Source organism: Phaenicophaeus curvirostris, chromosome 5 (assembly GCF_032191515.1).
Source record: "Phaenicophaeus curvirostris isolate KB17595 chromosome 5, BPBGC_Pcur_1.0, whole genome shotgun sequence".
NCBI classification, from domain to species: Eukaryota; Metazoa; Chordata; class Aves; order Cuculiformes; family Cuculidae; genus Phaenicophaeus; species Phaenicophaeus curvirostris.
This window is the reverse complement of record NC_091396.1, coordinates 58985365-59003179: the sequence shown is the minus strand read 5'-3', so window position 1 is coordinate 59003179 and position 17815 is coordinate 58985365. Positions and strand designations below refer to the sequence as shown.

The following is a 17815-nucleotide window of genomic DNA, read 5'->3' as shown; positions in this document are numbered from 1 at the left end:
TACCAGTTTGTTCACACTTAAGGCTTTTGTTAGTTACTAAAAATCTCAGATTACAGCCTCGCTGAGAACATTTCATCCTCTTGCATCTCCTTTGTACACAGGCCACCATCCCACTCAGGGCAAAAACCTCATTTTACACCGAACTCTGCCACGGTTTTAAACTAAAACAGGGTAGATTTGGGTTAGATATAAGGAAGGAATTTCAGTGCAGGTGCTGAAACACTGACACGGGTTGCCTATAGAGGTGGTAAATTGCTCCTTCCCTGGAAACATTCACAGGCAGGTTGGGCAGGACTCTAGGCAACCTGATCAAGTTGAAGACGAGTTGAAGACAAGTTGAAGGAGGTTGCTTGTTGCAGGAGGTTGGACTGGATGAACTTTAAAGGGCCCTTCCAACACAAAACATTTTATGTGCCACCTCCACAAAGTCACAACCCAGCAGCTGGGCTCACAGGAGACTGCTCAGCTTTAGCATCCCTTCTGGCAGCCAGAGGGAGAAGAGGTCTGGTTCTGGCTTATGAGAGACAAACCCAGGAAGGGACCTAGTGAAAATGCAGGGAGACTGGGAACTGTAAGAAAGATGCGAAGGAAAACCTCTGGAAATCGGGAGGGCGTGGAGAGGCAGGCTGGGAGTGGAGTGCTGAGCCAACAGGAGGGGACTGGGATTAGGAAACAGCAGTGGGAATTAAAAATGGGTGCAATGAGGATCTGACTGGTGGAAGGAAGGTGTTTGGGCAAGGGGCTGAGAAGAGCCAAGTGGCTGGGGCAAGGGTAGAAGGGGTAAAAAAAATAAGACATGCTTTTGCTGGGGAACGAGTGGAAAACAATGACAGTATTCATGCATCACAGCTGGAACTGAACCCTGTATTTCCAATTCTGCCATCCTTTTGCTAACAGCAAAAATCACAGGCTTGCTGACAAACTCCTTCCCACCAACAGCAAGTTCTCAGAAAATGATCATTTACCATTATTTTGTTACTTTAATTGCTAAAATGTTAGAGATCTGCATTTATCACCCATGTGGGTGGTTCAATGCTGCAAACTATTTTTGAAGTTTGCTTTGGGAAAAAAGCAGGCATTGGAATTAAAACAGGTCCTTTTTACAGGAAACGCAAGTTTCAGTCTTAAGTGTATACACAAGAAATGTCATAATGAATGGAGGACCCATTCAGCTGCCATTTATGTATATATTGTAGTACAGTCTTCCAGCTCTCCTCTTACCAAAGGCTCCCCTCCTTACACTAAGCATCCTCTGGATCTGTCCAGGGACAGATCTAGGCAGTAACAACACCAACACCACAAGATCTCTGCTCATTCAGCACAGCATTTGGAGGATGTGAAGTGAATGAGACCGGGGTACAAAAAGGAAGCTCTCACAGCAATGAGCAGCGCTTTGGAGAACACTTCAATCTTTTTTTTTTTGAAGTCCAGCTTGCATTTTTGGACATCCAATTTCTTCACACACTCTGCAAAGTATTTATGACCAACTATCTTGGAAAATTAAAGCTCTGCGCAGGCACAAGTTTGTCAATCTAAAATTTTTAAGTACTCCTTATCCTCTGTAAATCTCTTCTGTTTCAGAAAGAGAACTGCCAGCCACTTGCCCGGCAGACCAGCACGCTGCCTTCGTGAAGTGCCCAAATGCGGTAGTCACAAACATCACAACAAAGTCCACAAGGAGTTCAAGTAACTCCACCTTTAGCAATGATCCAATTGTGCAGGACACAGCACAGCCCACATCGTTAAGCAACACTGAACGATGCAGAGGTGCTCTGAAAAAATATGCTAGAAAAGCATTTGTTGAGGAAATGAAAAGTGAAGATATTTGAGTGACGTAATTTCACTCTGATATGCAAACTCAAAGTCTCCATATGGATTTTATTTTCCTAGTAAATGTCTGGTGCATTTAAAATAATATAAAAATCAAAACACTGCCGTGCTTTGATTCAAGCTGTTTGTCAGCCACTAAATTTTTTCTTTCAAGTCACCGCTCAGATATTATTACTACTCTGACATTACCATGAACAAGTTGCACTACTACACAAACCAAATACATTGTTTGTAAGCCTGCTAACAAGAAAGAACAGGTATTTACTATAGCTTCATGCTTTTTGTAATTTCCTCACATATAAAATTTTCTAAGATGTTTAAAAAACTAAAGAAGTAAAAAAAGTTCCCAAAGAACTGGCAAAGTTCTTTTGCTAACTTCTCTGTCTTTAAAAAAGATGCACCACAAAGTTCAGAATGTAGGAGCCTTTTGACTCCTAAAATTAGTAGTTGGTTTTCAAAACCCAGCATTTCCACTGCTGAGCAGGCAAAAACAGAGCGCTTATATGCTTAGTTACTGGCTGCTTTTCTTTGGAAACCAACAGCAGGCTGGACAGAAGTATAATAACTGAGCAGAGAATTTGGTGCTAATAGAAAATGAGACTGGAAAACCTCAGGAAAACAACACCCAGTTATCCAAAGAAATAAGCGTGTGGGCAGCAGAAAGCAAATTCCCCACTGCAGTCCGATACTGTATCCCACTCTGGCAGGGGTTCCCAAGAACTCTCCTCCCTAAAGAGTTAATTTGCCTCTGTGGGTCAGATGCACTAAACAATTCTGGTTCCTAAATGACAGGATCTACATGCTTGGAACAAAATCCTACATGGCATGTTTAAATTCCCTGTGCGATGCCCGAGAAGCTTAGGTGTCTGGCCAGTACACTGACCACAGAACTGCCGATGGGCTACAGCTATATCTAGATACACTCGAGAGGAAGCAACAGAGATTGCTCTGGTATTGTAGAGTCCAAGAAGGTGCCTCAGTTTACATAAACCTTGCAAGAACAGCAAAGAACTTGGGGCCAAGTGACCACCATCCACTTCAACCACAGGTACGAATAAGATGCAGTTTGCATTGCAAACGTAGCCTTGAGCATAAATTAAAACAATTCTGGGAATTCCATGTACTGGTTGAGAAAAATCTAATCAAGCTCCATTATTCATGCTACAAAGGACTTAAGGTATAATTTATCCTCCTCCCATAGCCCTTCCAATCAACTGCCTTCAGGCGTGCTAGTTGTGAAGCAGTTTCCAATGATGTAGATACTCATCTTCAGATACATGCTGATGGATGAATCAACTCCTTTTAAGAAGACTTGTGGCCAATGTGTAGAAACAAGTTTCATAGAATCATAGAATGCTTTGGGTTGGAAGGGACCTTTAAAGGTCATCTAGTAAAACCCCTGCAAAAGCAAGGACATCTGCAACTCAATCACACTGCACACAGCCCCATCCGACCCAACCTTGAACGTTTCCAGGGATGAGGCCTCCACTACGTCCCTGGGCAACCTTTGCCAGTGTTTCACCGTCCTCATCATAAAAATTTCTTCCTTATATCCAGTCTAAATCTACCCTCCCTTAGCTTAAAACCATTACTCCTTGTCCTTTAAGAACAGGCCTCGCAAAACAGGCTGTGCCCACCTTTCCCATAGGTCCCCTTCCCATACTGGAAGGCTGATATAAGGTCTCCCCACAGCCTTCTCTTCTACAGGCTGAACACTTTCACTGTCCACTGACACTTGGGCTGGATCTGAAGGAGGGAAAAGCTCCAAAGCGCCCAACCATGAGCTGTCGGAGACACTTGATCCCTCCTCAGTAGGCAGCCCTTCACTGATTCAGCACCCATGTCCACAAACAAGAAACAGCCATCAAAATTTAGCAAGTTATGACTCTTGGCTGCTAACTGAGAATTAGTTAAGAAATTCTTAGGTAAGAACGCTCCTCCGAAGACAAGGAACAAGGTGTCAGAAAAGCATGAGTGAATAAATTAAGAAAACAGTTTGCAGGAAAGCTTCATCTCAACTTCAAACCAGCTTTAGATAGATCTATGGAGTAAAACTACTAAGAGAGAGCTCATGCAACCTTTTGAATTAAGTTGCTAGCCACAGAGGATTACTCTGGAAAGTCACAGTTTTCTTTTATCTGACACCTTTACAGTTGTAAAAAGTTGCCAGGAAATGTGGTAACGATACGTTTAAAGGAAACAATTAGTGGGGGAAAAAATACGGCACCCCATTTATGCTTTGTAGCTGAAAGATGAGCCTTTTTATCTTGGCTCTTTCAGTTAGCAACTTTCAACTTCCAGAGGCATTTTGGAGGTTTAGACCTCTTAAGACCCTCAAATGAAGATACATGTGCCTTCCAGGAAAGTATCCTTGACTAAATACAAGTCATACTTTGGCATATCAACTCGCTGGATGCACATGAACTAAGCACAGTAACAGTAACTCGTGACACAATGGTCGGGCTACAGATTTTGTTGATTCTTTCTGCTTTTCATATTTCACTTGCAGCACTTAAAAAAAATAAGGTCTCTATCCAATGAAAGAAGTTTAATATAGGAAAAACAAGTTTAATAAGAGGGGAAAAAAAGGCAACAGCCAGATAATTCTAGAGCTTTGCAGCGGCATGACATGCACAAAGAAGAAATTACCAGACAAACTTGAGGATATAAATGGTCTTCATGCAAATCATGTCAGTTGCTGGGCCAACATGCTGTGCCTGCAGCAGAGCTCTGGGTGACAGCGTTTACTGTGCCTGAGCAGAGGAAGGGCAGAATAACCTTACCACTGGGGAACCACTGCTCAAACTGAAAAATGCACATCTGAGGTCCGGAAGGACTCTAAGTGAGGGGTCCAGCTGTAACAACTAAGAGAAAAGACACCAGGACTTTTATCAGGAAACTCATTATCTCAATTCTGAGCAGTGATTTTGTTTCCATACAGCAGTTAAGTAACTACTAAGGCTTTGTCTGGACTTTCAGAGCTCTCCTCTGTCAGCAGCAACGGAAATCCCTGAAAGAGGCAATTAACCTCACACGTTAAAGTAAGAAAGTATCTAAAAACCCAAGTCACCAGTTGATCTGAGCACTCTCAATGTAATCGCTGCAAATTCCTGTGCCAGTGACCGCACGGCATGAAGACTTGTGCAAGCAGAGCTGAAATATCTGCTAAGCCTGTGATCTTATTCCACGCAAAACTTTCTGGCTACCAGGAAGAAGGGGTTTCTATTACTTCTCCGAGCTTCCCACACAGCACCAACCCATGTCTTCATTACCCACATCCTCCTACACCCACCTCTCATCCACGCAACCCCCTGGTGCCTGCTGGTTCCCTGCTAGCTCCAACAGCAGAATGCAACGAACAGGACTCGCTGCTCCTCAGGTTTTCTGGCCAGTCATCCAAAAATCCCTCTGCAATCTTGTCAACTCGCTATGCTGCTGCCTAGGAAAAATCTCTGCCAGCGCTGCAACCGTTGGCATTTGGCTGGTTTTCCCCACAGCCATATGGTCGCAACGCCTCTCCCCCGCTTGCCAGGAAAGCTTAAGTTGTAATTCAGCAAAAACGAGAAGCCCGCATCCCTCCTTGCTCATGGCTGCTTGTGGGGTTTGTTTTTCCAAGAGTTGTAATGAAGAATGTTAAACAAACAGCTTTAATTAAAGGAATGTTTGTTTAATGTAATTAAATGCCTAAGGAACACCATAGCGTTGCAGGCCGGGGTAGTTGTGCAGTATGAGTTGTTCTTTGCAAGGGAAATAATGCAAGAAAACGTCATAACCTAGCAGTAAATATCCAAATATTAAACTGCATCCAGCCTGTGCTACCCCTTTCCCAATGCCTACGTGTCAAGAGAAACCGGCACTCGCCCACCAGCCCAAAAACCAAGCAGAATTTGAGAAAGGGAGTTACAAAAAAATCCTGAAGGACAGGAATAAAACCCCAGCCTCAAACCCGCAGCGTTTCCAGTCTCCTGCCTATCCGAGAAGAAAAGAGGAGTCACTCGAGGAGCGAGACTTTCGACACCGCTCCCAGAGCAACACGGGGCTTGTTTTTATGGGACAAAACTATTCCCCTTCCTTCCCGGCCGCCTCGGAGGCGATGCTGCTCGCTGCCAGCCCCCAGTGAAACCCAAGCCTCCCGCCCGGCAGGGTGGAGCGCTCCCTCCGGGCTGCAGCCCCGGCTTGTGCTCCAGCTCCGGGGGTGTTTTGAGAGGAAAGGAGCGAGAGGAGGCAGCGCTCGGGGCGGGAGCGGCCCCCGAGGTGTTTCGGGCAACTCCCGGCCCGCCCGACACCCCCCGAGGACGCTTCTGCTTCTCGGCGGAGCAGCGACCGACACCCCCCCCCCCTCCGAGCCCCGCAGCGCTGCCGCAGCGCCCGCACCGCCACCAGCCGGACCCCCAGCCAGACCCCGCACCCGCCCCCAGCCAGACCCGCAACGCGCCCCGCACCTCGCCCCCATCCGCATCCCCATCAAGACCCCGCACCTCGCCCCCACCGCATCCCCATCAGGACCCCGCACCTCGCCCCCACCGCATCCCCAACAGGACCCCGCACCTCGCCCCCATCCGCATCCCCATCAGGACCCCGCACCTCGCCCCCATCCGCATCCCCATCAGGACCCCGCACCCGCCCCCATCCGCATCCCCATCAAGACCCCGCACCTCGCCCCCACCGCATCCCCATCAGGACCCCGCACCCATCCGCACCGCACCGCCCCCAGCCGGATCCCCAACTCGGACTCCGCACCTCGCCCCCATCCGCACCGCGGCCATCTGCACCCCCGTCCGCACCGCACACCGCGACCATCCAGACCCCGATCTGGACCCCGCACCCATCTGGATCCGCACCCGGACCCCGCACCCCGCACCCATCCGCACCGCTCCGCCACCATCCGGACCCCCACTCGGACCCCGCACCCGCCACCATCTGGACCCGCACCCGGACCCCGCACTTCGCCCCTATCCGACCCCGTCCCCGCCCTCATCCGCACCCCCATCCAGACCCCGCACTTCGCGCCCATCCGCACCGCCACCATCCAGACCTCCAACCGGACCCCGCACCAGCCACTGTCCGGACCCGCATCCGGACCCCCATCCGCACCGCACTTCGACCATCCGGACCCGCACCCCGACCCCGCACCTCGCACCCATGCGCATCCCCATCCGGACCCCCGCTCGGACCCCGCCCCGAACCGCACCGCCCCCATCCGGACCCCCACCCGGAGCCCGCAGTCGCCCCCATCCGGACCCGCCTCCATCCGCACCCCCATCCGGATCCGCACCCGCACCCCCGCGCACCCACCGCCACGCGCTCTTCCCGACCCGCAGCCGCCTCCGCCTCCCCCCCAGCGCCCCCCGGTCCCCACTGCCGCTCCCGCAACCCTCAACGAGCCCCTTAGCCGCTCCCGCACCCCGACCTGGCCCCGCGGCCGCCCCCGCACCCTCGACGGGCCCCGCAGCCGCCGCGGCGCCTGCGCACGCACCCGGCCCCGCAGACCGAGCGCGCCCGCCGCGGCCCCGCACCCCTCCCCCCTCAGATCCCGCACCCCCACCCGGACCCCGCAGCCGCCGCGGCGCCTGCGCACGCACCCGCCCCCCCACCCCCCACCCCGTCCCCGCAGCCGGAGCGCGGCCCCCGCCCCCGCAATGGGCCCCGCAGCGCGCTCCCGCACCCCCCGGCCCCGCGCCCCCACCTGGACCCGCGGCCGCCGCGGCGCCTGCCCCCGCCCGCCCCCCGTCCCGCTCGGTGCGGGCCCCGCGGTGCCGGGTCGGGCCGCGCCGCGCGCTCCGCACTTCCCACCTCCCGCCGCCGGCGGAGCTGCGGCCGCCGCTCCCGCTTCTCCCCCGCCTCCTCCCCCGCCCTTCCCCCCTCGCTATCCCGGTCCCCGGTGCGGGTCGCGGCGCCGGGGGCCGCGCTTACCCCGGCGGCGGCGGCGGCTCTGCCGGAGCTGCCCGCGCCGCTCCCGCCGCTGCAACAAAGAACTTCCGCCCCCCGCGCTGCCGCAGCGCCGGCTCCGCCGACACCGCGCCGGCCAGGACCCTCCCCGCCCCTCGGCGGCCGCGGCTCCCGGGCCCAGCGCCGCCGCCCCGCCGGGAACCGCTCCCGCCGCCAGCCCGGCCCCCCCCGGGGCGCCGTCCCACGCCCCCGGCCCGCTCCTCGCCCTCTCCCTCTGCCCCACACGCCGTGCCCTCTCTCCCCCCAGCCCCACGCCTCGTCCCCCTTCCCCCCCCGCATCTGCCCCGCACAACGCCCTGTCCTCTCCTTTTCCCTCTGCCCCATACAATGTCTGCCCTCTCCTTTTCCCCCGACCCGCACAACGCCTTGTCCCCCTTTCCTCCCACCTCTGCCCCACACGATGCCGTGTCTGCTCCTTTTCCCTCTGCCCCGCACCACGCTGGGCCCCCCACACCTGCCCCCCACAACTCAGTGCCCTCTCCTTTTCCCTCTGCCCCACACAACACCGTGTCCCCCTTTTCCCCCCACCTCTTCCCCACGCAACTCTGTGCCTTCTCCTTTTCCCCCAGCCCCACACAACACCATGTCCTCTCCCCCAGCCCCACACAACACCTTATCCCCCTTTTCCCCCCACACCTGCCCCACACAACTCTGTGTCCTCCCCCCCAGCTCCACACAACTCTGTGCCCTCTCCCCCAGCCCCACACAACACCTTATCCCCCTTTTCCCCTCACATCTGCCCCGCACAACGCCTTGTCCTCTCCTTTTCCCTCTGCCCCACACAACTCACTGCCATCTCCTTCTCCCCCTGCCCCACACAACACCTTGTCCCCCTTCCCCCACCTCTTCCCCACAGAACTCCATTCCCTCTCTCCTTGCCCCCCAGCCCCTCACATCGCCGTGTCGCCCCCCCTGCACTGGGCCATGGGAATGGGGAGGTCTCGGTTACCCATGTGGGTGGATGTCCAGCGTTGGAGTCCGGTCCCCGCAAGCCTCGCAGTGTGTCACAGCTCAGCTGCAAGAAGAGCAGCTGCAAGTTGCACGCGAAAAAAATATTCCCTTTTGGCTGCGATTCCACACATTAACATCGCCGCCTTCCCCTCTCGGTGTTTGATGCAAGGAGTGGAGGGGCTGGCAGCTATTGCCGTGCTTTAGCCCAGATCCCAAGGACAGCTTCGGGGTTTTTTTAATTCTTTCTTTCTAGGAGCTTTCCCAGGCCCTCTTCCCGTCACTCTCTGCACCTCTCCTCTCACACAACATCCAGCTCCTCCTGGACTGGCCCGTGGGAGCCAGTGGGATTTCCTGAAGCTGCAGGCGGCCCCTACGCTACCTGCCACGCAGCCCTGAAAAAACATCTGCCAGGTCAGGCTTTCCTCCAGCTCTCGCCACTTGACTTTTCAACCCCCAAAGTGACGTTTGCCATTTAGCGCAAGCATCGGAAGCGTTTCGTCTTGCATGGCTCCTTCGTTCGGACAGTTTCTAGAGATACCATTGGTTTGATGTTTGCCGCAACAAACAGGCAAGATCCAGACACGCCAAAGGGAAAACCCAAGTTCATAGAATCATGGAATGGTTTGAGTTGAAAGGGACCTTAAAGATCATCCAGTTCCAACTCCCCTGCGATGGGCAGGGACAAATTCCACTACATCAGGTTGCTTAAAGTCTCATCCAACCTGGTTTTGAACACCTCCAGGAATGGGGCATCCACAACTTCCCTGGGAAACCCGGTCCAGTGCCTCCCCACCCTCACGGCAAAAAAATTCTTCCTAATAGCTCAGCTAAATCTGCTCTCTTTCAGCTTAAAACTATTCCCCCTCGTACAATCCCTGCACCCCCGATAAAGAGCCCCTCCCCGGCTTTCCTATACTCCCTCTTTAAGGACTGGAAGGCTGCTACAAGCTCTCCCTGGAGCCTTCTCTTCTCCAGGCTGAAGAACCCCAACACCCTCAGCCTGCCCGCATGTGGGAGGTGCTCCAGCACCACTTGTAGCCAAGTTAAAATACTGGATTACAAAGTTGAAAGTTACAAAGGTAACAACAACAATAAAAAGCAACAAAATAAAATGCCATGATGTTAAAATGTACCAGCATTGGTCCCTGCTTCAATGACCCCCAAGGTTTTCCTAAGGCATCCCACCACTGTGAAAGAATCATAGAATCACCAGGTTGGAAAAGACCCACCGGATCATCGAGTCCAACCATTCCTATCAAACACTAAACCGTGCCCCTCAGTGCCTCGTCCACCTGTCCCTTAAACACCTCCAGGGATGGGAACCCAACCACCTCCCTGGGCAGCCTGTTCCAGTGCCCAAAGACCCTTTCTGTGAAAAATTTTCCTAATGTCCAACCTGAACCTCCCCTGGTGGAACTTGAGGCCATTGCCTCTCGTCCTGTCCCCTGTCACTTGGGAGAAGAGGCCAGCTCCCCCCTCTCCACAACTTCCTTTCGGCTAGTTGTAGAGAGCAATGAGGTCAAACAGGACAAATCCAATGTATAGATTCCTAGTTTCCACATGGGACATCACCCCTTCCTCCTCCTGGGTCTGGCGGGGGATTTTCTGACTGCTACTGAATAAAAGTGGTGCTTTCAAAATGCATCTCAAAAAAGTCCCTGTGTTTCCCCCCTCACTGCACAGCAGCCTTGGCTCAGGGGTGTGATGCCCGTAGCAGTGCCATGGGGAAAAACGCCCCGTGGCTGTGGATCGCGAACCCCTGCGGAAGGCAGAGGGACCCCCAGAGTACAACCCCATCTTCATCGTTTTTCCTGTTTCATAGGAAGTTAAAGTAATGGCCTCCGTAAGCTGCTGCGGTCGTGGTTTTCAAATCAAGCCGAGAAGTCGTTTTTCTCATGTTTTAAGGGTCTTTTTCTCTCCAGATCCTCACACATCTCAGGGCCACACAAACAAAGAGCGCCCAAGCAGGGTTTGTGCAGCCTCTGGTTCCCTCCCAGCCCTCCCACATGCATCAAGCCGGGACCTTCTGCCACCTCCGGTAAAATGGGGCACAGAGCAGGCCCTGTTTTCTTCAGTCTCCAGTCTCTCGACGCCCTCCCACCACACTTGCCTTCCTGATTTATTATTTTTATTATTATTTTCTGGCCACAGAGGAGGAGCAGCGAGCAGCAATGCTCATTCAGACAGCTGTGATTATGTCCTGCTCTCTTATTTAACCCATCAGCGTAGGCTGTATCAGTTTATATCTGCTGAGGCGTATGATATTATCGCCCGTGTTTTACAGCGAAACACTAAATTTCATTTCTCGTTGTCGCTTCCATCATTTTGGCTTCAGTTTTGCTGAAGTTCTTCAAAGCCCTCTTTGGACTGGAGTCAACCTAAATAGCATGTAAATAATTAATCATTTAAATAAATAACATGCTGTCTGCAAATAGCGACTCGCTTTGTACACCGGTTAATAAATATGTTAAACAACGCAGAAAGGAGTACAAAACCTACTGCCAACCTTTTTGGAGATGAAAAGCAATTATCAAAGTTTATAGGAGCAGAAGGGCTATAACTCCATTGACTCTAATCCTGCTGCTGTGCAAACAGGAGGGAAAGACTGTCCTTGAGCCCAATGAGCCCCATAAACTGCTGGATTCTAGGGGACCAGGAGCATTATTTGCCCTAAAGATTGGTGAACATACCAATTAAAAACTGCAGTTACAGGAATGCAATGGGAAAACGAACTGCAAAATATTAAATGATAAGAGAACACTAAGAAGGATGATCTAAGGCACCGAATCTCTTCAGCAGAGGCCCAGGGCAAAGAGAGATGCCACTGAGGAGATGGGCATGATAGACACGTGAAACTGCACCAAAAACATGGCACAAATACAGAAACAGCAATTTTGGCTGACTTTTCCAATTAAAGCCAACCTGTGGACACAAAATTAACCTGGTGGCAGCAGAAGGCTGCAAGGACTGGAAGTTTAAATGGGTTCAGAAAGCAATTTGAAAAAATTAATGGGAAAGACACCTCAAAGATTGCAGTGAATACCAAAGCACAGGCTGCGGCTCAGGATGATGCTCCCAGAGGAGCCAGGAGATGGGGTGGAGGTGGCACTGCCCCTGCCAGGCCCTGCTGCACCCAGCACAGCTGCTCTCACCCAAAATAACCTCTGGTTTAAAAATTAATGAGATACTGGGGGAAGCCTGAGAGAAATGGTGCGTCTACAGGACTCACCAGTGGTTAAAGAAAGGACCCAGGCCACAGATAGGGATGTAAAAGCCAGATCCTATCTTCACATCCATTTTCCTAAGCAAGGCAGGCAGGAGGGATGCCTGCCATTGAGTGTTTTTGCTGTTAAAAACCCCTAAATAAACCGAAAAGCACTTGTATCACGATCTAAGGAGCTCAGCAGATGATATTCTGTCTCAGGGTGACTTAAGAAGCACAGTCTCCCAAGCCAGGGTGAGGTCCCTGATGGCACAAACACTCACTCCCCCCCAGCAAACCCCTCTTGGGGGTGACCTCAGTCCTGCCCTCGGGGGCTGTGGGTGCACAGGGCAGCACCCGCGCAAGGGGCTGGGAGCTTTTTCCAAGTGAAGTGGAGCCGCGATGCAACCAACTCTGCCCACCCCAGCCCAGGCTGCAGCAAGAAGCGTGAGGAGCAGCTGGGTGAAGGGGCTGGAGAACAAGTGTTATGAGGAACGGCTGAGAGAGCTGGGGGTGTTTAGCCTGGAGGAGGCTGAGGGGAGACCTCATTGCTCTCTACAACTATCTGAAAGGAGATTGTGGAGAGGAGGGAGCTGGGTTCTTCTCCCAAGTGACAGGGGACAGGACAAGAGGGAATGGCCTCAAGCTCCACCAGGGGAGGTTCAGGCTTGACATCAGGAAAACTTATTTCATGGAAAGGGTCACTGGCAGAGGCTGCCCGGGGAGGTGGTTTAGTCCCCATCCCTGGAGGTGTTCAATGGAAGGCTGGATGAGGCGCTGAGGGGCATGGTTTAGTGATTGATAGGAGTGGTTGGACTCGATGACCCGGTGGGTCCTTTGCAACCTAGTGATTCTGTGATTCTACGGGTAACGCAGCCCCCGCGCAAGGGGCTGCGCGCTTATTTTCCAAGCAAAGCGGGGTGGGGTGGTCACCCCAGCCCCGGCTGCAGCAAGAAGCGCAGGGAGGAGGAGGAGGAGGGGAGCAGCGCCCACCCCAGCCCAGCCCCGGCTGCAGCGGGAAGCCCGGCGGGGGTGTCAGCGTCCCCCCACCCGCCGGGTCGCGCAGCACCCGCGCAATACCCGCGCAATACCCGCGCGAAGGGGCTGCGCGCCCGCTCTCCCCCCGCGCAGGCGGGGCCTCCCCCGGCCCCGCGGCAGCAGGAAGCGGAGGGGGGGGCAGCGCCCTCCCATCCGCCGCTGAGCGGCTGCGCGGGGCGGGGAGCGCGCAGGCACCGCGGCCCCGGGGATGCTGCGCTCGCCGCATCCCTCCCCCCTGCCCCCCCCCCCGCCTGCACCCGCACGCACCCCGCGAGATCATTCTGTTTGTTTGTTTGTTTGTTTGTTTCAGCTGAACCCATAGCAAAATATCAGCTTTTATTTGCAAACGGGGTAAGGGCGGCTCAGCCCGGCACAATAGGGGCTTTGTGAGCGGCCGCCGCGATCGGGGAGCGATGGGGAGCGATGGGGAGGGCAGCTCGGGGTGGGAGGGGGAGGCAGAAAGAACGGTGCGAGGTCGGAGTGAAGAGGCGAGCGGTGTTTAAAGTTGATGCCGGTGGGAATCGGTAGGAGAAAGAGCTTCGCTCGTAGCCGGCAAATGGGAAAGTCCCGGGTGGGTTTGGAGCTCGCTGAGCGTGGGTTTGGGGAGGAGGAGGAATTATTAAATTGGGGTGCAGGGACCGTCTGGAGGGGGTAAGAGGCTCTGGGAGGTCGTCCTCGGTGCCGGGGCATCCGTCTCCTTTCAGCGGTGAGAAACCCACATCTGAGCCTTTGGGAGCTCTGTGATTTCTTCCCGAGGTGCATGTCCTGTTCTCTTGCTCGCAGGAACGCCATGGATACCACCAGCCACAGCCTCCTCCTCCTCCAGCAGCTGAACATGCAGCGAGAGTTTGGCTTTCTGTGTGACTGCACAGTTGCCATTGGAGATGTTTACTTCAAAGCCCACAGAGCGGTGCTTGCTGCGTTTTCCAACTATTTTAAGATGATATTTATTCATCAGACGAGGTAAGGATGCACAGCTCTCCTCCCACCTTTTACCTGCTCTGTTCAACTTTCTGCTTCTTCCCCTTTCTAAAGGCATTACAGCCTAAAAGGGTCAGTGGGGATGTTAGATGGCATGAGATAACTTTCCTAATCCATCTCACGCCTCTGCTCTCTAAACATTCCCAGTCCAGAATGTGCCGTCCTTTAAAGCCACCCTCCTAGTCGGCGTATGCCAACATCAGGGCCCGCATTTCAAAGATGAGATATTTGCGTGACCAGGAAAGTAAAGTACCCCAGTCCTCCTGCAGTGAGACCTCACAGATTTGCAATCTAAGGATGTTCAGGTACCTCCTGAGCAGGAGCAGAGTGTCCTTCGGTTTAGCTTGTAGCCTGGGTGGGACTGTCCCTTCTGGCAAGATCCATGGGCTTGAAGCAATTGAGGAGCCGTAGCCTTATCACAGTTCTGTGCTTCAGACTCTTGCAGATAAGGGCCGAGACTGAGGTCGTAAATTTATTTCAAGTTGCTGTTCGGATTCTTCACCTGGCTGGGTCAGGAGTGGTTCTGCAGGTATAACGACAGCAGTGCCAAGGTCTAATCTTGTCTCTGAGCTGGAGCTTGCTGCTTGTAATTGATGAAACCCTTCTCTATTCCCCTCCCAGTGCCTTTGCAAGAAAATCTTTCACCATCTGCCGCGTACCCCTTCATCTGGAAGTGAGAAGATCAGTTAATTTCCTTTCCAATAGATGTTGTTTACTGACCCTTAAATGCAAAGCTCATAAAGATTACACAGTAGCAGCAGCTGATTTTATTACTTAAACACACTTATATTCTTTGCCTCCTATTACTAGAGTGCCCCACGCCAGCACTGTGTGGCTTGCATGGCATCGCTGCGGTGCCGCGTGGTGCCACTTGGCTCTGTGTGCGAGTGACGGGGGGCTGGCCACTCTCACCATCTCTGGCTGGGGTTGTGCACACGGTCTTTATAATCAGAGGGATAAATACATGCTCGGGCATTTTGCTGTGCAAACAGGGCGCGTGCTTCTGCAGATCTTGGCGCGGAGAGCTACTCGTTGTGAATTGGGAGGCAGGCAGCAGCACACATCCTCTTAACAGCCAATGGCAGAGCGAATGAATGGGTCAGGACTGTAATTTGTAGCCCTGTACGTACTTAATCATCTGTTTTGTTTCAGTGAGTGCATAAAGATTCAGCCTGCAGACATCCAGCCTGACATATTTAGTTACTTGTTGCATATCATGTACACTGGGAAGGGGCCGAAGCAGACCGTCAGCCAGAGCCGACTGGAGGAGGGCATCCGCTTTCTCCACGCAGACCACCTCTCCCACATTGCAGTCGAGATGAACCAAATGTTGTCCCCGGAGCTGGTCCAGTCTTCAAACTTGTACGGCATCCAGATCTCGACCGCGCACAAGCTAGCAAAGGAATGCCCGGGAGCAAAGGAGAGTCTGCCCAAAGCAGGCAGCAGGTCCACTGCGCAGGGCGACCACCCGCAGCTGCAGCTGTCTCTGGCCATCGGCCTGGACAACAGCTCCCTTGACCAGCAGATCGCTCGCCCCTCTGCTCAGCCTGCTGCCCTCACCAAGCCAGCTGAAGAACACCCGAAGCTCTCGGTCTCCATAAAGCAGGAGGGATGTGACTCAGAGCTTGTGGTATCCCGGAGCTCCACCCCTCCTTCTCCAGAGGTAGCAAGCCCCGTCTTTGCTAAGGCTGGCCTCAGGGTGCACTTGTGTCACTACTGCGGGGAGCGTTTTGAGTCCCGGGAGAGGCTGCGAGAGCACTTGCACACCCACGTCTCTGGCTCGCTGCCGTTCAGCGTCCCAGCCTCCATCCTGGAGAGCAGCGATCTGGGAGAGGTGCAGCCTCTTGTTGAGGACAGGGAGGCTGGGGATGACCACCGGCTCGGGGCCGTCCTCCTCAAGGAAGATGAGCATCAGCTGGAGCACCCAAGCTGCAGCGACCTAGAGCCTCTACAGATCGGCCAGCTCTCCCTCATCTCCAAGGACCATGAGCCCGTGGAGCTGAACTGTAACTTTTCTTTCTCGAGAAAGAGAAAAGTAATTTGTACCATCTGTGGCCGCGCATTTTTCCGGAAGAGCCAGTTGCTTGAACACATGTACACACACAGGGGGAAACAACACAAATACAGCCGCTGCCAGTGGCTGGAGAACCCTGCCACCCCCAGGTTTCATCCTTACTGTGACAGTGAGAGTGCGAGGAAAAGCTCCAGTTTATCTCAAGACCACTTAGGTGAGTGTACACTGGAGACAGATCTCATCCAAGAAAGTGTTGACACCATCCTCGTAGAGTAGTTCTCCTCCTGTGTGGCCTTTAGGTGCTGAAACTGGCATTTTGGCATTTTCCACCTAGTGAGCAGCTGCTCTCTGCAGTCTATTTTCTTCAGCCACCATTCCAATTGCCTCTGAGATAACTGTGAAGAACTGCATACTTTGATTTGTGTGCTCGCTTTTTTACTTCTCTAACTTTTAGACTCAAGCTAATTCCCTCCTAAGTCTCTTTTTGGAAGCCTCCATGTAACTCAGTTATATTTTTCATAAATTTAAACTTATTCCTGCTCTGCTCTACTAGACTCAAGACTGTATTGCTGGGTGTGAGTTTTAAACATCATCTGATATGTTGCGTGGCACCTAGGACTGTCTATATCTGGTAGAATTACTCTTCTGAAACTAGATGGAGGAAAATGTAGAGGGAATTATGTACTGTGTTTCCCAAAGAGTTTGTTTTAATTAAAATAAATATCTCAAGGAGATGAATCCTGAAGCTTGTATTGTATAAATGCAGTTAGTTAAACTCTGCATGAATACATGCGATAGCCATGTGGCTGGTGTTTTCAACTGGCAGCGTTGATGTATGGGTTGCACCTTCCACTTTGACAAGCCCTAGAGTCTTCATCAGTACAATCTTTTAAGTTTACTTTTAGACTCAGGGGTTTTACATCTATTTTCCCTCATTCCTACCACCCCATCATCAACTGCTGCTACATAAGCAGAGATACATTTTGATGCCCCTCCAGGACCGCATCCCATCATTGGACCATGCAGGGAGGAATGAAAGCTGCAAAGAAGTGTCCCCTCCTTTAGGAGGGGAGGCACATCCTAACCTAAATCTTTACAGGATTAAGTACCATACAGATTTTCTCAGTGAAAATGATTTCTGACTCTATAAACAGCTTGGAGCAAACACATGCTTAAATATTACAATCTGTGTATTTGCTAAGATCAAATATATAGTGGGTTTGGGTTTTTTTCCTCTACTTGTGCAGACACCATAAAATGGTAAAATGCAAGATTTTTGCCTTTCATTTATCATTACTTTATATCTGAAGAATAATGACTAATCCAAGAGGGATTTTAAATGGATTTCTATTTTCCCTCTGTGTAGCTTTTCACCTGAGATACCCCAGGCTTCCCACTAGATGGTCTCCAACCCATCATCCTTCAAGAGATGCTCTTAATCAGAAAGGCCCAAAGAGGCACATAAAGTTCTCACAGCACAGAGGTTTCTTTTGCAGCGAAGAGCAAAAGCCTTGCAAGCTGCTCCCTTAATCTCATTACCCAGTTTTTTGAGAAGCTGGAGGCTTTCTGCCAGTCCTGGTGGAGTCGAGTCATTGCCTTTGGAAAGGAGGAGCCTGAACAATGGTGAGAACAGTTACTGTCGAAATGCCTGCTCCAAGGCTCTCTGTAGTCCAGACCATTGAGCTCTCTTCTTTGAAACTGTCCTGGAGCAAGAGCTGCAATTAAATCGCTGCTGAATTAAGAGATCATCTGAGGTCTTCATAAGGGTGACTGCTGCTTCTCCTGGGTGGGGAGCTGCACACTCAAGGCTATGGATGGGCCACTGAGGGCTGCCAGGTTGTGTTTTAAGA

The 17815-nt window shown here is 52.5% G+C and overlaps 1 protein-coding gene across 1 annotated transcript; it reads left to right on the top strand.

The window, feature by feature from the left end:
* The first annotated feature begins 13700 nt into the window (after positions 1-13700).
* On the top strand, positions 13701-16762 carry ZBTB25 (zinc finger and BTB domain containing 25). Its single transcript, XM_069857084.1, has 2 exons — positions 13701-13933; positions 15104-16762. Exons 1-2 carry the CDS (start codon positions 13731-13733, stop codon positions 16239-16241), a joined length of 1341 nt encoding a protein of 446 aa, XP_069713185.1. The 5' UTR covers positions 13701-13730; the 3' UTR covers positions 16242-16762.
* The last annotated feature ends 1053 nt before the right edge of the window (positions 16763-17815 follow it).

Excerpts from the sequence above, each read along its gene's own strand:
- ZBTB25 (XM_069857084.1), top strand. The coding sequence starts at position 13,731 with ATGTCCTGTTCTCTTGCTCGCAGGAACGCCATGGATACCACCAGCCAC. Across the intron at positions 13,934-15,103 it reads ATATTTATTCATCAGACGAG|TGAGTGCATAAAGATTCAGC; the intron begins GTAAGGATGCAC and ends GTTTTGTTTCAG.